The sequence below is a fragment of the Numida meleagris genome, chromosome 12 (assembly GCF_002078875.1).
Source record: "Numida meleagris isolate 19003 breed g44 Domestic line chromosome 12, NumMel1.0, whole genome shotgun sequence".
Lineage (NCBI taxonomy): Eukaryota > Metazoa > Chordata > Aves > Galliformes > Numididae > Numida > Numida meleagris.
Genome location: NC_034420.1, coordinates 605,970 through 630,611, shown reverse-complemented (window position 1 = coordinate 630,611; position 24,642 = coordinate 605,970). Strand labels below are relative to the sequence as shown.

The following is a 24,642-nucleotide window of genomic DNA, read 5'->3' as shown; positions in this document are numbered from 1 at the left end:
AATTTAGTTCCTATGGCCTACATGATAGCATAGGCTATTTTATGATTGTTTGGGTTTCATCTGACTTCGGAGTGAGCAAAACCCATCGAAAATCTGTATTTGTTGTTGTTCCCGGCTCTACTATGATTTAATCTTCCTTTCTGCAGCATGCCATACCCTTGGCATGGGTACCCTTCTCCACAGAGAAGAGACTTGAATTTGGGTAGAGGAGGGGTTGACTGGATTGCAGGGTGGCCAGAGATATGGATCCTAAATGTTTGCCCAAAGCTACCTGTAGCTACAGTTGAACAAGAACAACCACAACCAGAGGCAGTGGTGACTGCATGGTGTGTGCTGCTAACCTACGTGTGGAGGACATCGGGAATCAGCAGAGCAGAACTGTGAGATTCAGATGATGAGGTGTTGAAGGGGGTGGACATGAGTCAGTGTTATGAGCCTGCCTGAATCGGTGGTGGCTGCACTGGAGCAGCAGTAACCTGTGCAGAGGGGTCTGGGAAGCTGGCAGCTGGTGGAAACGGGTTAGTGGACTTGGACCTCCCTTTGAATATTACTGAGACTGCCAGGCATAGCATGTTGTCTTGACTCGCTTTTTCCAATGTGTTTGAAAAGGCAAACTGACCCAAAATGCTCAGAGCACTAAGAAAAGGGGCACTTTTAATCCTCACATAAGTTTGAACCAAGCTCACAACTTTGTGAGCTTCAGCTTTGTGGTTTGGATGGGGCAGAGAGAGGAAATGGTTAGATACTAAAGCTGGAAGCGAACCAAAATTTAAAACATTCTTTGACATACTCCAGTATTAGCGTGCTGCCTTAGTCTCTCAAGCTACTTTAGTTTACTGGTGGAGAAGGTTGAAAGGTGATTAATTCATAGTTTACATGTACCTAAAAAGGGAAGAGGTTTCTAGTTGCTAGATGGGATTCAAATTTACCAGAGAAAGATCTGTTGGCGGCAAGCCAAAGTTGGAGCAGTTCAGGTTAGGAGGAAGGGCTGCAGTTTAAACAATAAGAACAAAAAGCAGGGGAAGATCTTGGGCTGGCATTCAGCAGACTCATCATCAGCTAATGGCTGTAAGTGAGGATTTCTGTTTCTCTGTGGGCCTGCCTGTTGGGGAATGTTGTGCAAGTTATCACCGGTGGCCAAGAGCAGAAGGTGCAAGAGAGCCCTGCATAGGTTTGGATGAGATGTATTTCATGCAGGTGGGAAGAAACTGGGAAACAGAGATCTTGGAAGGTTTCTTGCTCCTCCTTGGCCTCATCCTTCAGTGGTCTTGGGTTCTGGGGCTTTGCACTGCTCTTGGCAGCATTTTCTCTGGAGGGGGTCAGGGTTGGCCCATCTTTCTCCCAGACCATGCTGCCTGCTTCATAATGCTGCAGACCGCCAGCCTGGAACTAATGTGAAGCAGATGCACCAATGCCAAGGTCAAGACCTTGCCAGTATTTAAAGCATGCAGTTGGCATGGAACACGATGACCTCAGTATACAATAGCAGCCAACCGACACACACATTTAGACAGAATAAATATTTGACAGCCTATTTCTCTATTCCCCAAAATGACCCCTATAAAAACAAGGTCCTGTTTACCTTCCTGATTCTCTGTGCATAGTGTTCTGAGAAGAGACAAGCTCTCTTCTTCATTCATTGCCTTCCTGTTCTTTTGGGCAACCTGTTTCCAGGCAAGGATCAGGGATATTGGCTTTGCAAAACCCACAGCACCTCAGAGTTTCGCAGAACTTCTGAAATTTGGGGAAAGCTGAGATTTGTTTTATTCTGAATTCTCTTTCTCTGTGCCAAAGCGCAGTGGCCTGGGAAGCGGTACAAGACCGGTGTTCAGCCTAAAGCAAATGCCTGTAGCTGTTTATGGACTTTTTTCTGCTGTTTCTGCCCCATTAACACATGCAGCCCTCCCCGTCCTTCTTCCTCTGGCACAGATTCCTAGGGAGACTGCAGCAGGTTTGGGTGTTCAGAAATAACAGGAGGGAAAACTATGTGGTCCAGCTCATTTTTTTGCCCTTGGTGTGCTAAACATGCCTCCTTTACACCCCTGGTAGAGTGAGAGGAGACACAGAGTAAAGTAGCAATTTCTCTGCTGAAACCCATGAGATTCCTCCTCCTTTTATTGTTGTCCCACGTCAGAAGATCAGAATGCAGTAGGCAGCGAAAAGAAAGCTCGTGGACGTAAGTCAGAGGAAACACTTGATCTCTGACGTTTCTTAGACAAGTGAAAACCACTGTTGGCAATATTCTTAAGGCAAAACCAGGAACTTGCTGTTTACTTTTTTAAGGTTATATCAGAAAATGAAAAAGGAGAAAGAAAAATTGCAAGCCTTCTAATCCTTGCATGTCAGGTATAATATAAAGCCTGGCAGAGATTGATAAGAAGCATCTCTCTCTCTCTCTCTCTCCTGCCTGATGTTCCAGGTGCGTGGTAAAATCCCCTTTCTTAAACATGCAGGAAAGCTCACATGCAGAGCCCACCTTCAAGCCAGCCAACCTGGCACTACAGCTCCTAATACTTTTTTCAAATGGTTTTATTCTTTCACCATTCTATCTGTGACCCAGGGAAGTGCTGTCCCTCCTTTCTTGGCCTTTACATGTGTAGGTTTTAATGCCTTCCTTCTTAGTGGCTGTTGCTTTTGCTGGAGATGCTGTCATGCTGAATGGCTGTCCATCTTGGCATCTTTCCCTGGGGATGGTTCAGTAGGACGGGCAGCATGTGTTGCAGTGGCAGGGATCACAGAGGTGTTGGTAATCATCATCAGCAAAGGCAGGATGCAGAGAAAAACAGTCTCCAAAGAGCTTGAGCTTCTGCATCCTGCATCTGGACAGTCTAGGGGGCAGAGCAAGGAAACATGTCGAGCTGCCTGCATATGGGCAACTGCAATGCCATTGAGTCTGGCCACGTGGAGCTGAGTGAGGAGGGAGCCAGGCACTGGGGACCTCATGTCTGACAGCATTTGTGACCCCCAGTGAAACCTGGGGGCAGTGAAACTGTCATGCAACAGTGGGGACAGCACACACGTTTTGGGTGGGTTCTGGGTGGGCTGGCATCATGTGTATGCCTCTGACAAAGACGAGTTTCATGTTGTCTGGTTTCTCTTTTTGTAGCTGTCCCTCCCAAACTGAAGAAACTGAAAAGCCCAAATGTTCACGTTGGTGAAAAGATCTCACTGAAATGTGAGGCGACTGCTGGCAACCCTCAGCCATCCTACAAATGGTTTAAAGATGGCAAAGAGCTGAAGAAGAGCAAAGACATCCGGATCAAGTATGGGAACGGGAAGTAAGTATGCTATGGGGCTGCCCTGCCTCTAACTAACGCTGAGTTTGGGTCTTGGGGACCAGCCCTGCAAACTTCCCAGCTTGCTCCAAGTGGTGCTGAGCTCCCCAGCAAATGCTAAATGGGCAGGGGAGCTGGGTCAGATGGCCAGGCGTGGCAGGGCTGGGAGGTTTGATGGAGCAGCAGGATCTAAACTGGCTGAGAAAGATGGTTGTATTGGGAAATCAGTGCCTATTCAGGCAGCCCTGTGGCTAGGTCCCACTGCAAGTTGTAACTGAAGCAGCCGTTCACCTTACACATCAAGCCAAGTGAACTATGCTGAATCTTGTGAATCAAGAATTCCACGTGCATAGTTTTTCTTGGTAGTTTCTTCTGAGGCAATGCTGAAAAATCCAACAGGTAACTGAGGGGTGGGAAACAGCTGCAGGGACAGGAACCACAGTGGGGATGGGTTGGGGTTGGCCTAGATGATCTCAGACTATCTTTTCCAACCTCAATGATTCTGTGATTCTGTGAAGCAGGGAAAAGGGGCTCCCACTGCACTTTCATTTAAATCAATCCATGTTGTTATTTTTTTTCAAGTTATTCCATAATTGTGACTGTGCTTACATTCATATATTCTGACCCAGCCAGCAACAAAGTCAGCTTGCAACTGCCTGGTCCCTTGGAAATCTTAAAACTAAATTTATGCCAACATATGTTATGCCTCAGTGTGTGAAAAATAGCTCATCTATTCTAATCACGCAGTTGACAGAGTATTTGCTTTTATAATTAGAAATTCTTCAAATGCTAAAATGGGTCATTGTCAGTTGCTCTCATTTCATTTAAATCCTGTTAGCTTTGATTTTATAGACACATCCCAAATGTCCAGTGTAGAGCAGTGACAGGATGGCATCACACCCACAGCAGCACCCACGCAGTTCCTGGATCAGGGACACCAACAGGGAATCTTTCCTCAAAACACGGCTATCAAGTCATAACTTGGCATTTCCTAGTTTCCATGGCAGCCCGTTGGCTCGCAGCCTGCCAGTGACAGGCCAAAGCCGTGTGCGTGTTAGAAATGCTTCCTGCTGGCATAATAAGCCCAAGGATAAACATCTTAAAGAAAGCTGAGCACCTGGCTCTGCCAGCACCTGGATCTCCCTTGGCAGCAAAGGTCTGAGCCTCCAAGTGTCCCTGCTCATCTGCTTCCCATCCTGGACCAGGAGCTGGACAGCACAGAGGCCAGACCCCAGCAGCCGTTGGGCTGAGACTGGTCTGACTTGGTGCTCCTTGTCCCTTGTACAGCAGGCAGCAGTGGGTTTGCTAGCTCTCAGTGCCTGAAAATTGAAGGCAGGGTGCTTGATGGCATTGGACCTTCCTCCTCCTGGATTTGGGTGCATGCAGAAGAGTACATTAAAAATTGCTCTGTGCTGTTGCGGGTTGAGTATCAAAGGAGTCCTTGGGAATCTGTGTTTCTTCATTAAGTAGTGAGTGGGGATGAGCAGCAGAGGGAACCAAAGCTGGGCATGGGAGATGAGTGCACATCATTACTGCCAGCACGTCAGGAGAAGCATTCTAAACTGTAAAGCTGAGAAAAGAAGACTTATTAGACGGTGATTAATACATGAAAAATGAGGTTTGCATCTGGCTCCAATTAGAGATAAGATTGGTCTCAAGGTAATCCTTTGCTCTTTCTTACAGTTAGGAGTTGAGTGAGGCTTCCAAAGGGCTAAACCTGAACACTGGGAAGGGACTTTCATGGTGAAAGCAAAAAAGACAAAAATCTTCACAGACCATGCAGCACATGCCCAGGTGCACGTGATCATTTATTTAAAAACTTGATCCAAAGACCTAATTGAGTTGTCTGCTGCAGCCAGGAAAAAGAAGCCCTGCCAGGAGGAGGTGTTGTCCGCAGGGTGTCCCTTGGCCACATGAGTCCTGTGCAGAAGTGGGCACGGCTTTGGATTTGATTCTTTACCTGCAGCTCTGTGGTCCTTAGACAACACGCAGAGGATTAGGAGGGAGACAAGAACATAACAGCTCTAAATGGCTCATGCCTTTACTGCTCTTTGCCTCTCTTTGCTCCCTGCAGAATGGAACTTCCCTGTGTGTGTAAAGATCCTCAACATCTCTAGCTGGAAAGATGAACTAAAGTCCTCCTGGATGTGATCAAGTTTTTATCCGATCCCACAGCACTTCCTAGAGTTGAAGAATAAGGGAAATATATGTTATAAGGTGGAGAGGAGCAGTTAACTGCATGTCACTCTTCAGCTTTTCCATTAATCCTCTTTCCTCTTGCTTTTCAAACTTAGCGGCAAACTTTCTGGTGCCATCTAACAAGGGAGGTTTTTGGTTTTTTTTTCCAATGGGTATTTGCTGGAGGGAGGGGAACAATTCTGATTCCTCCTTTCTGAACTGTGTGTTCCATCTGTAACTAGTAACAGGCTGGGGCAAGCCTGGCTTGCACGGAGAGGAAACTTCTCGTTAAGGTGGAAGAAATTATTGGCTGGAGTTTTATCTCCAGCTCAATTTAAATAAAGCACAGTTGATAGAGACCTTGAGAAATTACCCAGAAAGAACTGCATACCATAGTGAAAGTAAAGTGAAGTGACTGGCCCACCCCTTCTGAGCTGCTGAAGAGATAGTGTTTTCTGCTGAGTGCACCTGAGATGGATCGAGGCCACTGGGTGCCAAGAAGTTAAGGCTGAGTTTTGACTTTTGAACTGTCCTGGCAAATGGTCAGATGACGGCCCCGGAGAGAGCCAGGGGACTTTCTGTTTTCCGAGGTGTAGGGATGCTACCCTACTTCAGGGTGCACTCAGGGCTCTACCCTGAAACATGTAGATCATGCACTGAAATCAGAGGGATGTGGTCTGAGAGCCTGGTAGGCTGCTCGCTGTCCTTACAGCCTCTTCTCTTTGTGTGCTCTCTTTCCAAGAGAGATTGCTGGGTGATACACTAGGCGTATCATTAGATTGGAGAGGGTTGGCAGTTCAGTTTGGGACAGGCTGACCATATGACAACCCATGGGAGTAGTGTCCTACTTTCAGTATCACCAGGAATCCCTATTGTTAGCCTGTAAGTGGAGCCAAGGGATACCCTCCTCTCCTGTTTCTGTACAGTAGTCCCCCAGGCGATGCTAGCTGGGGCAGATTCATTGCTGGGGTCTTCCTCGTAGAGCTCCCTGCTGTATATTATTCCCCACCCACAATGAATGGGGCTGTGGTCTTCCCTGTGCAGCTCACTGCTCTGGAATGAAGGCAAAAATAATAATAATGCCAAAGCAGCAGGGGAAAGAGAGTACCAATAAAGATAAATGATTTCCTAATTAAGCCTGGAGACAAGGAGGGGCAAAGAGAACTGCTGAAGCCTTGTGGGAGCCAGAGTGAACCCAAGCAGGCTATACCACCACTCTGGCAGGGGTCTTCAGCCTGACATTTTTAAACAAAGGAAAAAGCTCACTTGACAATGGATCTTGCAAGAGCAATTCCAGATGCCTTAAAGCTAAGACTCTTCTTGAGCACCGGTGTTGTTATAATCACCAGGGGAGCTTCTCTCTTACTAACTCTCACGATGTCATTGTAAGTCTCAGATACTTGGGATTTGGTTTAGCTGCTAATGGCACTTTATTGGAGGGGGTGTGAAAGAGAGTATCTCCTTTGTTTGCCTGTTTGTTGTTTTAAAGGAGATGATGGACATCATTTTGGCCAGCGCACCTGGGACTCAACCAGGGAAACTGAGAACTGAAAGGAGAAGCAGTTGGGTCTTGAGCTAGAACAATACACAAAGCCTGCAAGTTGGGGCTCATGAGAGATTCAGGGAATGGGCGTTTGATCAAGCACAAGTGAGTTATAGTGACTAAGAAGTTACGTCCAGATGCTGAGTGGCTTCAACTGATGGTGTATGCAAACTTAGCTGTAGAAGGAGGTTTATATGCCTGAAATTTTCTCTCTTCTTTTCCAATGGTGTTGGCTGGTTAAAAAAAAAAAATCCTCTCCCTATCTCATCTTAGCCCTTTGCAGCTGCACAGTGTCACAGGTTAGGCTGGAACACTCTCACTGAAACATCAGTTGAAATCTCATTCATCCGACTTAATGCTTTACCTGGCATCTGGGGAAGAAGGGCTGGGGTGGTGGCTGAGGCTGCAGGCAGTTCGTCTGGGATAGCACATTGTATACCCACAGTCACGAATTTGCTTTGTTCCCCGTGTATGTCATGGATCAGGCACTGGCAAGGATCAGTGGCACGCACTAGCGGCAGAAAAAAAGACTTAAGAAGAAATGAATGACGTCCCAAATGCTCCAGACTCAGAAAGGAGCCTCAGAACTATAACTGAATCTCTTGTACAACCCTGTGTAATATAATAATGATACGTTTCACAGAGGTTTTGAAGGAGTCTGTCCACCCAAAGGTGCTGTTCCATGCTGCTTTTCCATGACCTTATGTCTGTTCCTTAGAGACATGCTTTTCTCTGATCTAAATACTTCCATCCTGGATTTGCTCATCTCCATTCCTGTGCTCAGTGAAGGGCGTCCACCAAAAACTGCTGCTCTTAATATGGCACCTCTCTCCCTACCTCCTCTGATTTAAAACTATCTGGTTTTGCTTTAAAGGCTCTCTCTGGCCTTCCTCCCATGTCTGGCAATCCCTGATGTTTTAGTCCTACCTCTGAGTTGCCTATCCTATCAGCTTCCATTTAACAAGTGATACACTTCCAAATGAGGACGTCTGCGCCTTCCCCCGCAGCAGCACCAACCCTTTCTTCTGCTCCCAGCTACAGAAATAGCTGTAGTTCTGTTGCTGATGTAGTGAGGCCTCTGCATACTGTCCTAACTGCATCCCTATCTGAGGTTTCTTGTCTCTCTCTTTAGATATTTGCTTTTTGAACAGGGAGGTGTCTGTTCTGTGTTTGGTACTGTGAGGTCCCTGGCTCCTGGTAGGCTGCTAGTGTGCATGTGAGATGTTATAACAAAGAGGGAAAGAACCTGCTCTGAGCCGCTCTGGGATCTACATTCTCCCAGAAGGATTTCAAACCTTGGCATTGGAGTTTGAGGAAAATTCTTCAAAATATCCATGGAATGGATCAATTGCTATGAATTCCAGGACAAGAAATACAAGCATGCACTGTGACATGAGAGAGTTCATCATCCTTAACCAAAAATCTGTCTTTTATGTATGTATTGCCTTCACACTCTGGCAGCTGCCACAGGCTTGCCAGCACAAGGGCAGTGGCACACAGAGGTTTGTCTCTCAACCGAGTGACCACAAATCCACTCTGGGCATGTGGTTGGATTTCACTGCCCCAGCTGCCCTGCACCTCTTTACAGTGCCAGGACAGCCATGGCTGTATGGAGATGCAGCCCAGGGCTGAATGGGAGGATGGAGGGGGTTGCACAAGTGACCCTGCTCTTTGGATTGTACTTATTGATCTTCTCCTATTTTGTTGACGCTGTGTGACCCAGAAGGGACTCCAGCTCTCACTCTCAGACCATTGTCAGTATCAGCTCTGCAGAGTGAGGACTCGTGAGTCTTCCTTTTAAAATCAGCCTGCCCCAAGCCTGGGCACAGAGAGAGAACAACACTGCTGAGCAGAGAAGGGGCAAATCTGCTTTTCAGGTTAGAGCAGCACTTTAATGTTGGGGGACTCGGGTAGGAAAGAGCAGGCAAAGGGGGTCTGGAGATGATTGGTCCTGCCCTGGGCCCCCGCAAGGACAGTTCGCTATATCCCGCTTCTCACACGGTCCCAGCAGGTCAAACCCTGAGCAGGGCAAGCGATGGTGTGAGGGAAGGAGAAGGGAGGACTTTGCCCACGACAGGAGGGATGGCAGCTGAGCTGAGAAGTCTGAACTTTCCTTTTCTTACCCATCTTATTTGATTGCATTGCTTGAGGGTTGCTTTTGTTTTCACCCTTTCTCATTCACTGTTTCTAAAGCTAATCCTGAACTAGCCAGATCATGCCCTGGAGTTCATAGCAGCCAACACAGCCATGTGTTGTTCTCAAGCACAACAAGTGCAGCCAGCTTGCCCAGCTCTGTTGTGTTGCTCTGTCACTGAGGGCAGGGGAGAGCTTGGGGTGGTTTCCATCTGGCTGCGCAGGTGAGAGGATGGTCCTGGATGCCAGTTCTGCCCTGTCTGGCAGAGCTGCTTTGCCATGGCCATCCCCGCTCTGCTTCGCATTGAAATGAACTCTTCTACCTGACTTTCTCTCACTGCTTGCTGGGGAAGATGAATGTGTTCCCTGAGGCAGGGGCACTGAGAGCCCCTGCTCCAGCCGGCAGAGCTCCTGATGGCGGGCTGTTGCCAGACAGTGCTTCTGGACTGTAAGCTGGAGGGCTGGATGGTCTGAGTCTTCTTGCCAGCCATAAACCCACTTTCTTAGGGCAAATTCACCATTGTGCAGAGTGCCGGGAGAGCATGTAGGCACCAACTGAATCGCTGGATGGTGTGCAAGCAGTGCACGTGGCACGGTGCCGGCCCCTGTGCTCTCTGCAGCACTGCTGCGCTGCCTGCCCTGGCTGTCTGTTCAGAGAGGAAAGGAGTTAATAGGTAACCACAGCAGTCTATTAAATGTCCTTTGCAAGAACCACATTTGAGAATTTCCTTTTCCTAGGAACTCACGTGTTTTTAATACGGACGGCATTCATTGACAATGTAGAGGCCAAATAAGGCATAATCTTCCAGTTCTCTTCACTAGCTAATTCCTTGACTTTTTTATTACTTCTGTGTTAGCTCCTCTATTTTTAGAAGACTCATAAAATACTACAATAGTAGTAATCCGAGAGCTATTTTTGTCCTGCACGATGCAGAAGCAGTTGAACTCATGCAGGGCTCACCAAGTCCTCATGGAAACAGAGCTAGGTGTCTCCTGGCAGCACAGGGCACCAAGGTGCACGGCTCTGTGAGGAGGTGGCCTGGGAAAACGGTCCGGTTTCTACTTGGCTGTAGGGAGGAGGAGAAAAATGATTCAAGCTAACCAAAGCGCTGGTGGGAACATGAGTCCTGTCACGAAAAGTTCCTCTCTGGGCAGGATGAAGCGCCTGTTTCTTTTCCTCTCACTGTACAGGAGGCCTCAGGGCCCAAACTCATATTTCGATGTCTGACTCTGAGATGTCTAAATTACAGCAAATGAGGCCACCCTTCCTGGCCAGGGTTTGCTAGGATCTTTATGTAGGTCTCGGCCAAGGGCTGATCTCCCTGCTTCCCATTGTAGTCTGGAGATTGGCACTCTGAACTGCCCTCTGGGGGACATGTTCTCTTGGCTGGAAAGGTATTTGGGGGATCCTGTTCTGGCCAGGCTGAAGGGCTCCTTGTGGATTCCATCCCCCAGAGCCTGCAGACAACCTATTCTCTATGGCTCACTTCTCCATTGGCACTACAGGAGATAATTAGTGTGTGGCTAAGTCATATGTGCTGAGGGTCAGAAAATACAATGAGGCACATTTTCCCCTGGAGTACAGAAATGTCAACAGAGTTACACTACGCTGAAATGATGGCATCTGTCAGTGACCCCAGTCCTTTCACTGAACAAACAGCCCAGGGCAGTGCCTTCCTCCAGAAGAATGGCATCATCTGGCAGCCAGGCACCTCAGGAGGAGCACAGCAGGGCTTTCCCAGGGGTGAGCATCCCCAGGGATCACATCTCAGAAGGGCAGCAGGGGACAGGGAACTGTGGAAGGTTCCTCCTAGTGCTGTTATTTGGTACTTCTTTAAAAACACACCTCAGCTATCAAAGAAACAAAATGTCTGCCCTCCAGGCAGCAGGAGGAAGAATGCAAACTTGCAAAATCAATTTCCTAAGCAGCTTTGAGGTATTTCAGAAGTATGTGAAAGTAGTAAAATAGAACAGAGGTGGACTGGTCATAGTTCTCTCTGCCATACATGGGTCAGGTAAACCCTAATCTCACTCACATCTTCAGTGAAGTTCATCTTGTGATGAGTCATTATTCATGATTTTAAACTAGAAGAGGGGAGATTTAGATTGGATATAGGGAAGAACTTTGTTTACAATATGAGCAGTGAGGCACTGGCACAGGTTGCACAGAGAGGTGGCGGTGTCCCATCCCTGCAGATACCCCAAGTCCAGCTGGATGGGGCTCTGAGCACCTGATGGAGCTGTGGGTGTCCCTGTGCACTGCAGGGGGATGGACTGGATGGCCTTGGGGGGTCCCTTCCAACTCAAACAATTCTATGATTCTATGATTCATGTGAGTTAAAAGGTTCAGACTGGTGCTACCTTCAGAAACAAGGTAGTTCTCTGACTGTTTCAGTGCTTACTGGAATAGGAAAATTCATTTTGCTGTGGCTATGCTCTACATTAAATCTCATCCTCTTCTGTACCTTTCATCTCTCTCCCCTAGGTCTGTTGCCTGACATTATGCATTGTACTGTTGAGGTCACTGGTCCTCAAAAAAAGCTTTTGACTTTTTTAAGGGGATCTTGCAATCCAAGAGAGCTGTGTTAGAAAATAAAAATAATCTATTTTGACAGTACAACAGTCATTTGGATTAAAACAAAATAATCCTCTTTGGTTTCACCTTGATACCGAGGTTCTATAAATACCAGCATTGCATGATATTCTGCTCACATTCTCCTCCGGTTCCAGGTAAAAGACCACATGTCTCTCATCCTGTTAGTGGAGATGAATCTGTTGTATGAACCCTTTCATTAGCCTTTTGTGTCACTAAATAACTTACTAATTTGTATATTTGGAATTTAAAAACCTTTATCTGCAAATGATCATGGACATGGGTGATACGTAGTGGATTTTTCCGGTTACTGTGCATGGCAAAACATGCTGTGCATACGAGATCATGGTGCAGCCAATAATCATTAGAGTAACTGTCCTCTGGCAGCTGCAGGCAGCATGTTCGTTAATGCTTTCAGCTTTCAGGACCTGGCCTTGACCCTTTGCCAACTGTTCCTTCACCCGTCTCTGGGGAGGGAGAGGGTAATGGGGTCCTGCACTGATTGCTACAGCCCCATAGGGCCAAAGCCCATCATCTGGTGCCTGTCACACCTCCCAGCAAGTCTCTGCACCAGCCTGCTGGTTTAGGCCCCCACGCTGAACATGCTGGCCCTATGGCTTTGCACCATGAAGCAGGGGAGACCTGGGATTAGTGGAATTCAGGAGACACGCTGTCAACATTTATTTAAAAATTGTTCCACAGGGAGCCTCGACTCTTGCAGTTGAACACTTGACCGCATCCTGCAGAACAGGGCATCGTCTGTGTACCAAGTCATCTCAAGTGTTTTTTATTTGCTAATACAGTGAGTGAGATGTTCACACTGTGTCCTTGTGCCATGGCTCCCAGTAGAGCAGCATGTCAAGCTGTTGAAGAGATGTCAGTGCACTTCTGTGAAGGACTTTCTATGGAAAATCATTTGCACAGCCCAAAGTCCTTTCTAGATGACATATGTAACATTGCAAGTATTTCCAAAGATAATGGTTTTCCACGTTAGAGAAATTTTGCCTTCAGCAACGTATGCCAGTGGAACCTCTTTTTAAATCTGTCAGTGCTTCCAAGCTTCTCCATCAAGTGACTGTATAACACAGAGACAAGAGCTTGGGGTAGGAAGCAGAGAGAGATGTTCTCACCAGAAGAGAGCATAGGATGTTTTTTGATAAGCTGTCTAAACCAGAAGGAAATTTAAAACAGAGGGTCTGATGAGGAAGTTCGCTTGTGGTCTCATGAGTGGTCTTTGGTGTGTGTTGAAGGCTGGTAATGATCTCAGTCAAACTAGTTAACAAAGGGTTTTGCCTTGTTGTCAGAAAGACATCCTGGAGAATGGGACATCAGCCTTCGGTGGGGGGAAAGGCGATGGCCTTACCCTGTGCCACCGCAGAGCTCTGCCCCGTGCAGTTCCCATTCCCACAAAGCACACAGCACTAGTTGTTAGGTCACGTGGGCAGTCATCACCTACATCGTCATCTGCTCTTCCTAGGTGCTTCTGGCCAATGAGATGATCATGTGGATGTCAGCCTGATGTGTCTGCAGTGCGCACTGGAGTGTGTGTATTTGGGGGAGACAAAGTGCTTGCCCTGTTTGCCCAGATAAAGTTACAAGCTAGTCGTTTAGGTCAGACCTCAGGGCTTTGGTTTGCAGGCTGGAATGCATGGGTGCATTACCCCATGACCATAGCATGGGTGTTTGAGCGCGCAGCACTGCTGGACGTGGCCAGGGAGGCACTCCATGGCAGCTGAGCTGAGCTGCTCATCCTCCTTGCTAAGGTGCGGAACGTGCTGCTCCTCTCCTTCCTCCAGTCAGATCTCAGTGTTCTTCAGTAAAGTACCTTTCTCTGGTGCAGGTCCGTGTGCTGGGGAGCTGGGGTCTTGGGTTCAACCCCTCCCAAGACTTCTTGACTTTCCATATGTGGCCTTTCTGAGAATGGGAGCAGATATCAGAACAAACCATGGCATCAAGCTAAGAGCAGTGGGTTCAAAGGGAGATGTTTGCTTAGGAAATCACGCCGGCTGTGGTTCCTGGGAAGGGTCTTGTTTGAATCCTGATCAGGTGGTGAGATCAGGCGGCCTGTCTCCTGCAGAAAGGGGAACTTACCAGGCAGTGTAGCAGGGCCAGGAATGGTTATCAATTCATGAGGATGGTTAGCAATTGAGTAAGAAATGTCTGCTATACTTTTCAACAGAAAGATTTCCAGACTGCAGTTCAACAAGGTGAAGCTGGAAGATGCTGGGGAGTACAGCTGCGAAGCGGAGAACATTTTAGGGAAAGACACCGCAAAAGGCAGCCTGAATGTGAGAAGTGGTAAGTGAAGAAGTCAGCAAATGTCTTGAGCCATCTGTCATTCAAGTAAAAAGCGGGAGGTTCTGCAGGTGATCTGTCTTGTATTTTGTTTCATGCTTTCAGGATATCAAGTAAAACAATCTTGGGAGATAAGAAAAATGAAGCTTAGCATAAATGTTTATCTTTGTTATCTGTCACTGGCAATGTGGTTAATTTACATTTTAAATAAACTTACGGTCTATGTATTTTTTAAAAAGGGCAAGGAAGAAAGAAAGCTGGTGGGCTTGATGTTTTATTTTTTTAAAGAATTTTTGAGAGGCAAAACCCACCAGAAGACAAGTAGTTAAACCATAGCTTTGTGATAAGTGAAGTTGCTTCTGGTTTTCATCCTAGAATGTGTATTCCATCTCTTAGAGCTCAGCAGATGGAGTCTGAGGTTAGGTGGTTTTATTATTATCTTGGTCATCATAATTATATTGCTTAACACAATGGTTTGGATGCACCCTCTGGCTCTGAAAGTCCCTGCAGTGGTTGCCAGAAGCTGGGAGGGTGTGAGCAGGGGAGGGATGGCTCCTGCGAGCTCTGTTGCCTCAGCTCTTCCTCCTGCCATTCAATAGCCACTGTGGGAGCCCCAGCTCTGCCATGCGGCCCTTTGGCACAGTCCAGTTTCACTGCTGCTGAGCTCTTGCACTGGTCACATGTGACAGAAGGTACCTTTTTCCCACTGCTTTCTGGCATTGTTTTCTCTACTAATCTGTGCCTCAGCAGAGTCTGCAGTCCCGGATATTTTGTGAGGCTGGAATACCACATACCTCCCCCTCGATTACTCTGCCTGTACAAAACCAGCGCTTGCAGTGCCTGGGGAAGGCAGCCCATACATAGACCTGGGAAGTTAGCCTTGCTTTCTTTCTGATTATGACAGGGAAAGTGTCCAGAGCAAGCCAACGGAGGCAGTGCTGCTCCTTTTCTCTGACTCGTGCTCTGGCTGTCCCATGCAATGCAAACAGCTCCTGTTGGGCTGGGAGCTGCATGTACAACCCGCTGTGTGCAGCACAGTGAGTGCCTGCCACCAGAGCCCTGCTCACCTGCTCTGCTCCTCCAGCCGCTGGCAATGCCTTTGCAAAAGAGGCAGACTGATGAAGCAGTGCCCATCACATCATCCTGCACACTGTTCACAGGACTAGGGAAACACACATCAGGCCGCAACAGCTCCCAGGTGTAACTCTTCTTGTGTGGCCAGGACAGGAGCAGATGGCTCTCACTCATGTTGCAGGGAGCGTGAGGACACGCTTGAGTTGTCCAGTAATGATTTGACAGTGTAAAGAGACATAAAAATCTGCCCTGTACCTTTACCTGGTGGGAGATGCAGGGTGCAAGGGGCTGCAGATCCAGTAACAAAAGATTGCCTGGTGTGCCCTGCTTATAGTGGGGTCTTGATGAATCCATTTTCTAAGCAGCCTTGAAAATCTACCTTCGGCTTTGAGCTCAGCAGCAAGCACACCTCGCTGCTGTTGTTTGCAGGTCACCTGGCAGGAGAGCAGGTATTTGCAATTAAACATTAGTTGTGGCCTTTTGCAAAGGTAAACTATGTTGTTGATCACTGTAGGCTTTTGCCACTCTGCCACCCTCTTGCGCCCTTCTGTCGCTTCTCCCTGGAGCTCCTCAGGGCAGAGCACCATTCATCTGTGCCTGTGCACTTGATCATGGAGTCTTCTCTTTCCTTCCACGTTGCCTTTACTGCTGGTCCTTCCTGGGGCCTGGGAAGCTTTCCTCACCTCCCTTCTGCACACTCCCTTCTTCTGTGACATCTTTCAGTAGAAAGCTTCCCAAGGCATCTGCTTATCTCTGAACCTATAGATGCTTTTCTGTCCCTGCCTGCATTACTCTTTGAGCTCCTTCTGACTACATCTCAGTTCTGCTCTGTAAAACCCTATAAGCCGACAGCAATTAATCAGAGGTACACAAGCTCCCTCTCCTCAAAGCCCCCCCTTTCCCTGAAGCTTACTACAGCTATTGCTGCTTCTGTTTATTCTCCTTCTCTATTCTACTTTGTCTTTACTGCCCTGTCCCTGGGGACAGGGTCCTTCAGGGGGTGGAGGGTCCTGTGCCCTCTGGGTCCTGGTGGCAGAGGTGCTCACACATGAGCCCTTCAGCCTGTGGATGGAGATGTCTCTGCTGGCAAACATTTCTCAGCCTGATGAGGCAGCGCTGCCGTTGCAAAGTACTCTTTGCTGTATTCTATTCCACTGAGACTTTTCAGCCTTTATCATTTGCACAAAGAACCACTTCAGTCCCACAGATCTGTTGCAAATCACTGAAAATGCCGCACTGAAAATAGATTTTCCTTAGGAAGAGAGTGGCCGCAGTGCCATGACCCCTTGTCTCTTAGCAAATGCCCATTGGCCAAACCCAGAGGCTTATCCCTCCTCTGCAATTCCGGAATTTCCACAAAATACCCAGCTTAGAAATAGAAGCTCTTCCATTGAAAAGCTTTAGAAGGGTGTCAGTTTTCTGAAGAAATGCTTCTAGATTTCATCAAAACATGTTGTGCTTTGGTGCTCTTTTCAGATTTTTATTACTTTGAGGTAAATTAGATGCTTTCTTTGAAAAACGTCCCATTTTCTGGTCCTTTTTATTGATAGTGTAATATTCACATTGCAAGTGGGAATGAGAGCATAGCTGAGATGTGACAGTTTCAGATTCTTTTTCCTCAGAAAATTTCTAGGCAGCTCCTTGACTAATACCCCATCACCCCCTTTGCTAAGAACTCTGGGAAAACTTAAACTTTTCCAACAAACCTTCTTGCTTCCCTTGCATTTCCCTTTTCCTGGTGCCATCATCACCATGTCTCCACACAGCATTACCTCCTGATGCTTTCTCCTCTCTGCCTCTGGTGGGTCAGGAGGGGTTCTTGCTGCCAGCTGCCTTAATGGCTGTGGGCAGTGGACTTTCCCAGCTTCCTACACTGTAAGGAGGAAATCGCTACATGTGCTGGGCTCCCATATTGCCTTTGGCCTAGGCCTTAATTTCTTTCCAGTTCCTCCATCTCTTGAAAGAACATTACTATGTGTCGCAGAGCTGCAAATACTTACAGGGTGGAGACTTGTCATCATCAGGCCATCTCACCTTTTCTTAAGCTCCATGTTGTTCTCACTGCTTCGCTGTGATCTTTGCACTCTCACAGCTGTCAGGGCTGTGAAAACCTGTGGCGATTTCACTCATCGTACACCTAGTAAACCCTGAGCCCTTTCTGCCTTTTTATTGCGATGAAGGCCCAAGTGGCATAAGTCCCCTTATGGCAAGGGGACCAACGTGCGCTGTGCCATCCCCCTGCAGGGACATGTGTTTATTTGCCTTTCTTGCAGTTATCTACCTGAGCATCCCCTCACCAGTACTAACGCAGCACCTGCTCTCGTCCTCCTCCCTGCATAGCTAAGCCCAATCTTCTCTGTTCAAATTAGATATTTTGTTCACTACTTTCTTACCTTAATTTCCCCAGGAACAACGAAAGCACCACAAGTTTTACCAGCCTCAGAAACTAAAATAGTTGTTATGGAAGAAGAGTGTAAGTACCTCTCCCCCCGCTCCCATACAGCTTCTTTCCCCTTATTTGTTTTGTTGTTATGAAACAAATTGCATAAATGCTTGATTGCCTCCTGGAATCTTCTTTAATTGCTCCTTCTCTTTGATTCCTCCCAAAGCCCTGATCTTTCACTGAATCTTTCAAAATATAATTTATATTGCTGTGTCCATCTTGGAGAGGGAGAGGTTAATAACTACTGCAATAGTAGCTCGAGGAACATGCTGCCTAAAATTGGTGGTGGATTTTAAATGTCTACAGCTCTTTCAGGGCATAGACTTATTGGTATTTCTAAGATGTGCTTGTTGCAGCCTTTGGTCTAGGGATTTATTTTAATTTTTTGAGTGTAGGTGAAAAAAACAAAAAAGGCTACAGGAAATACAAGAAAGGAGACATGAGGCTTCTAAGACTAAGTCAGAATAAAAAGGCAGAGAATACAGCTGCACCTTGCTGTCACATTATTTCTTGAGTTTCCAGAAAACAAGAAAAGGTTTCCCAAAATGTTTGATTTGATTTTATTTGGTGGAACTGCTTTTTAGCATTCCCCTGAATTTAGTTGTCACGAATGCAGTAGAAAATAGGCACACACAGATAAAACTCAAAGCACAGAGCAATGTATACAAGCGTAAATCTGGGAGCCAGGCTGTTGGCATGGCTCCTTCTCATGGGATGCATGATTTCTGTGATAGAGAGCCTCTCCCTGCTCAGGGACACTGCAGCTCTCAGGGAGCATCAGCACGCTGGACAGCCTACCAGGAGTCTGTCTAAAGGTGAGCCGAAGACCAAGCAGACATCTCCAGATCTGTGCTGTTTCTCCTTTCCAGCTGCTGCGCTGACAGTGCAGCTGGCTGCACCTCTGTGTTGGCAGTTTCACTTTGGAGATTTTATATGGATGTTTGGAAAGCTCCATTTTTATGATTTTAAAGAAATCTGATTCTAAAAGCTTTTCTGCTTAGAAGACTACACTTAATATTTGACCAGCAGGTCGAGGGAGGTGATTCTGCCCTTCTACTCTGCTTTCATGAGACACCACCTGGAGTATTGAGTCCAGTTCTGGGTCCCAACAGAAGAAGGACATGGAGCTCTTGGACTGGGTCCAGAGGAGGGCTGTGAAGATGATCAGAGGGCTGGAGCACCTCCCCTATGAGGATAGGCTGAGAGAGCTGGGGCTCCTCAGCCTGGAGAAGAGGAGGTTCCTGCGGGAACTTATAGCGGCCTTCCAGGACCTGAAGGGGGCCTACAGGAAACCTAGGGAGGGACTTTTTATAAGGGCATGTAGCAACAAGACAAGCAGAAATGGCTTTACACTGGAAGAGGATAGATTCAGACTAGATATCAGGAAGAAATTCTTTACTGCGAGGGTGATGAGACACTGGAACAGGTTGCCCAGAGAGGCTGTGGATGCCCCCACCCGGGAGGCTTTCAAGGCCAGGCTGCATGGGGTAGTGAGCAACCTGGTCAAGTGGGAGGTGTCCCTGTCTATAGCAGCAGGGTTGGAACTAGATGATCTTTATGGTCCCTTCCAGCCCAAATCTTATTCTATGATTCTATGATTCCATGATTCTGTGATTTGCTCCTTTGTTGTTCTTAGCCTTCCACTACACTGGTCACATCATGCTGGGATGTAGCAGCATTGATGCAGTGACTATACAATCTTCCGCCATTTTTTTTCCTTTGTGCTCATCAGAGTAGGTCTGTACAATACATTTTCATCACATTAGATATATGCTCATTGCACTGAAAGCAAAATTTCAGCACTAGAAAGGAAACATGCAAGAATGCCGTGTGACCTGCATAGAACTTTCTCCCTTGGAAAAGCTTTGTTTCCTCTGCTCTCAGTGCGGGAATATCATCCTTGGCTGTCTGCTTTTTTCTTATGGATATGAAGAAGATGGTAAAGTCTCCAGACATAAAATTGTAATAAACTATTTCCTTTACATTCCTTTTTTATGATCTCCCTCAACTTTTAAGCTAATAACACATTATCACTGATTTTCATGCATGATCACTGCTGGTCTATCACAGAATTGCTTGTGTCTAACATATGGGGAAGTAATGAAGTTGTTATGAATTGTGATGATTGGGAAAGGTGATAAGTAACTCATTCTTGTAAAGTTCTTGCATTTACTGTACACGTCTATATTCAAAAGCTTGTCTGTAGTCATAGGTTTTCCCACCTTTCATTGTTTCACTTAAATGTTGTAAATAATTCACTGGATTTTAAACACTGTCTTGAGACAGCACTATGTGAGCTGGAGCTTGGTGATAGCTGCAGTTCCTGGGAAGGGAGCATGCCTTGAGCAGGCAGCTTGGGCACATCTCTGCTTTGTTGTCATGTTGTCTTGTATTTGTCACAGGCTGAGGTTGTGCATTGGGTGGCTACAATGGCTCAGCTCACATGCAGGAACTTGCAGGGATGGGGTAACTCTGTGTGCTGTGATGAAGAGAGAAACATCTTTTATACTCATTCCAACATCCAGAGTACTCAAAATGGCGATGTGATCCTGTCACTGTGCAGCATGAAGCAGCCAGACAAGGCTCCGGAGTCTGTAGCTACAGACCTGCTTGGTAGACAGAATAGGAATCATTATCAAAGTTCAGAAGCATTCTAACAGAGACAAAAAATGAATGAAGTTCAGAGCAATTTGCAGAGCATTCTGAGATGTAAAGTCTATGCAGGATGAAGATACTAAAGCTTTACCAGCGTTTCATTTTTAGAAGGTGAGGTAAAGTTTGAAATCTCTGAAGAGGCCAGGTTTTGCTTGTTCTCTGTAACTGGGTTCTCCTCTAATCCCTTTCCTTGATTTGGAAAAACAGGTGAACTCTTAAGGGTTAAAGGAGAATACAGGCTAGGTGCAGGAAGTGTTGTTTGGGTACCATCAGACAACAATGGGCAGGTGCTCTAAAACAACATGTGGATCACTGCAGCTGCTCACCTGGGCTCTGCTTCATGCTCTTTGTCTGGGACACTATCCAGGTAATCTGGCTGAGTGCCTTCCCTTTGATAGCCTGTGAGGGTAGGGTGGTGCTTGCTGGGCCATCTAATTTCACTCCACTGGTGCTCTGCAGCATAGTGAGGTTTGGGAGCAGGTCATAGAAAGATGGAGACAGAGCAAGAGAGACAGTGCTGAGTTGTGCTGGGAACACAGGGCTGGGGTATTACGTGATGCACTTGGGTGAAAGCTGGGCTCTCGGGATAGATTTGCAAGGTCTTTAATTCAACCACTGGGGATCATTAGCACTCCCTGAAGTTCCTTTAAAGATCCTCATGGAAGGGTAGGTGAAACAGCCGTTCTTTCTCCAATTAAGTCAACCTCTCTGTGCATCTTGGTGTTATCACTGGACTAAGTGTGGACTCATTCAGTCTCTCCCTCTCCTGGTTACTGCCTTCCCCAATGCTTAGCATGGCTAAGTGATGGGAATTCTTTCATTACTTTCTCTTTCCCAAGTGAGATAAACCTGATGGGCTGCCACAATTACAATGGCTCAGTGATGTCTTTTCTCTAGTGTGGTTTTTAAGTCACATCTGATTGAAGCAAAACTTGAGCATCTACCACAGTAAGGTGTGCTGAGTAATTAAGGTTTAGTCAGTTCTCCCCATGCTCCTTCAAGACCTGTCTGGCATGGTCTTTACTGGATAGCCATGGCAGTTCTGCACATTGATTTTTAGGTCAATCTCTGTTCACCCCACATCAGTCCAGTCTAAAGGCACTATACTCTCCTAGAGCTGCTGGTGTCAAACACAGGCATGGTGCTGTCTGTTTGGAGCTGAATGGTGTCCAGCCAGCTAAGAGCATAGCTGGAACAGATGAAAGCTGGTCTGCCAAGGGTCATGCGGACAGACCAGTTTTCAGTATTAGACTAAAGTAAGTCCTGGTGTGGCCTTTGCTCAGAGAATTTAAAACCCTAAATTTGGAGTCCAGAGCTGGAGGTGTGGTTGGTAATTGAGTGATGCCTGCACGTACGCAGGCGTGGTACCTGGAGGTGGATGTGTCGGAGATCTCACTGTCACCCTTCACAGAGAGCTGTGCTATGTCTGTGTCACTGTAGATCACGTTCACTGCTTATTTTGCACAGTGTATTTCTGAAGTAACCATCCTGCCTGTTAGTCAAGGTGTGATGTTAAGTCGGGCCATTACAACTCTAAAGTCACAGATGGGAAGTCCATCTGTGAAAAGTAAAGTGTGGGCTGGAAGCTGACATCCCCTTGAAGAAGTGAAGTATTATGGCCAGCCTTCGGAGGAGGAGGCTGTGTGTCAGGGCATCTGCTTGTTGGTCTGACTCCATCATTGGTCCTGTCATGTTGCGTCACTTCTTGGGCTTAAGCTGTCCCACCTGCAAAGCATTCATGCTGGCACTAGCCTTGCTTTTTAAGTCATTGAGCAGATTCCCTCACTGAAGTATCATATTGCTACTATTAAAATTGATGATAGGGATTTGGAAAAATAAAACAATGTGGTGCTAAAACATAGAGAAAAACATAGAGAAAAGCCTAGGAAGAGCTACTTCATAAAACTGGAGAGATCAGCTTGGAGAAGAAGCAGCTGATGGTGTTTTGATTATCATAGAATCATAGAATGGCCTGGGTTGAACAGGACCTCAAAGATCATCGAGTTTCAACCCCCCTGCTGAGTGCAGGGCTGCCAACCACTAGGCCAGGCTGCCCAGAGCCATGTCCAGCCTGGCCTTGAACACCTCCAGGGACGGGGCATCCACAACTTCCTTGGGCAACATGTTCCAGTGCGTCACCACCCTCTGTGTGAAAAACTTCCTCCTAATATCTAACCTAAATCTCCCCCATCTCAGTCTAAAACCATTCCCCCTTGTCCTTTCGCTATCCACCCTCGTGAACAATTGTTCCCCCTCCTGTTTATACGCTCCCTTCAAGTACTGGAAGGCCACAATGAGGTCTCCCCGGAGCCTTCTCTTCTCCCAGCTAACCAAGCCCAGTTCCCTCAACCTTTCCTCATAGGAGAGGTGCTCCAGCCCTCTGATCATCTTGGTCGCCCTCCTCTGAACTTGTTCAAAGAGCTCCATGTCCTTCTTGTGCTGGGGGCCCCAGGCCTGGACGCAGTACTCCAGATGGGGCCTCACAAGAGCCGAGTAGAGGGGGACCACCACCTCCCTCTCCCTGCTGACCACTCCTCTTTTAATGCAGCCCAGAACACAGTTGGCCTTCTGGGCTGCCAGAGCAAACTTCTGGCTCATGTCCAGCTTCTTGTCCATCAGGACCCCCAAGTCCTTCTCCGCAGGGCTGCTCTCGAGGAGTTCTTCCCCCAGGTTGTATAAATACCTGGGATTGCCCCCGTCCAAGTTCAGCACCCTGCATTTGGCCTTGTTGAACGTCATTAGGTTCACATGGGCCCACTTCTCCACCCTGTCCAGGTCCCTCTGGATGGCTTCCCTTCCTTCCAATGGATCGCCTGCACCACTCAGCTTGAAGTCATCTGAAAACTCGCTGAGGGTGCATTCGATTCCATTGTCTATGTCATTGATAAAGATGTTGAAGAGCACCCGTCCCAAGACTGAGCTTTGGGGGACACCACTCGTGACCGGCCTCCACCCTGACATAGAACCATTGATCACAACCCTTTGGCTGCGATCAGCCAACCAGTTCTTAACCCACTGAACAGTCCATCCTTCAAATCCATACCTCTCCAATTTGGAGAGAAGAATGTGGTATGGGACCCTGTCAAAGGCTTTGGAGAAGGTAGATGACATCCATTGCCCTTCTCCCATCCACTGATGCCATCACTCCATCATAGAAGGCCACCAGATTGGTCAGGCAAGATCTGCCCTTGGTGAAGCCATGCTGGCTGTCTCAGATCACCTCCTTGTCACATATGTGCCTTGACATGTCTTCTATGAGGATCTGCTCCATGATCTTCCCAGGCACAGAGGTGAGGCTCACCGGCCTGTAGTTCTCTGGGTCATCCTTATGGAGGACTTCCATTATGCATCCATTATGCAGGACTTTGTCCCTGCAGGACCTGTCCCACAGAAACAAGCTGTCCCTTGGTGCTTCTAAGTCTTTAAACTTGTTAGTCAGTGAAACACATGGACAGTCCGTACAGAACATGTGGGGAGTGCTGCCTGTGTTGTTTTGCCACAGCCATATCTGTTGCTCTCAGGTGAGCGTCCTGAAGTCTGACCTTTGTATTTTTGGGTGAACTTCTAGTCTGTGGCTATTGATCCTCATGATGCCCTCAGGAGCTGGGAAGGTAATTCCAGCAGGATCTATTTCAATAAAATGCAGGAGTAAATACCAGAACATTTCCAAATGAATAAACACACAGGAACACAAAGGAGCAGAATTTTTATGAGCTCTAGAGTCACTGATCCATTGCCAGGCAAGCCCCAGTCTGCGCAAGCCCTTTTGATTTTATATACAGATAGCAGCAATGAACATCCAGCCTCCATTCAGTTTTAGTATGAGAAGAGAGTGTTGTACCAGATGTACAGAAATCTGCCACCGAGAGAATGGTTAGGATCAACAGTCCCTCCATGTATTCATCAGTGTAAATCATGGATTTAGCGTAGCTCATTCCAGGATTACACTGCCACAACTGAGGAATAGGTTGGCCAGACACCTTCTCAGCCATGTTCCCCCGACAAGGAGTTGGATGAACTAGGTTGAGAGGAACCTCAGCAATTCTGTGTTTTATCAGTAAGTACATGAGGCATATACAGAGCAGGCAATCTGTATACACTCTCTGACCAGCTGAGTTCATCTGTCTAACTGAATGTCTAAATATTGAGAGAATGAAGTGTCTGTACTCTATGAACTCACTAGTCAACATTATTAAAAAAAAGAGTAGTGAAATTATCTCTGTCTCCCTGCTTTCCTCGACAGTAGCTGGAGTTCGTGAAAAATTAACTGTAATTTATAGTCCAAGCTGCATTAATTAACCCTTTGGAGACTGCAGGCAGAATATTTCACTTGATTCCTGAGAACAGACTGATGAGCTGCCTGCAAAGCCTAAACAACATGTGTGATATTAGATGCTTAAAATTCCCAGCATAACCACTGATGTCCTTTCTGCTTAGATGGATAGGATAGGAT

General features: G+C 47.0%; 1 protein-coding gene across 2 annotated transcripts in view; it reads left to right on the top strand.

Annotated features, from left to right (window-relative positions):
• The window catches only part of NRG2 (neuregulin 2), an 83,753-nt gene that overhangs the window by 21,334 nt on the left and 37,777 nt on the right, over positions 1-24,642 (top strand). For both annotated transcript variants that reach the window (XM_021410366.1, XM_021410367.1), the window contains 3 exons: positions 3,107-3,278; positions 13,902-14,020; positions 17,499-17,564. In XM_021410366.1, the coding sequence (XP_021266041.1) occupies positions 3,107-3,278; positions 13,902-14,020; positions 17,499-17,564 (357 nt within the window). The remainder of the gene's footprint in view (positions 1-3,106; positions 3,279-13,901; positions 14,021-17,498; positions 17,565-24,642) is intronic.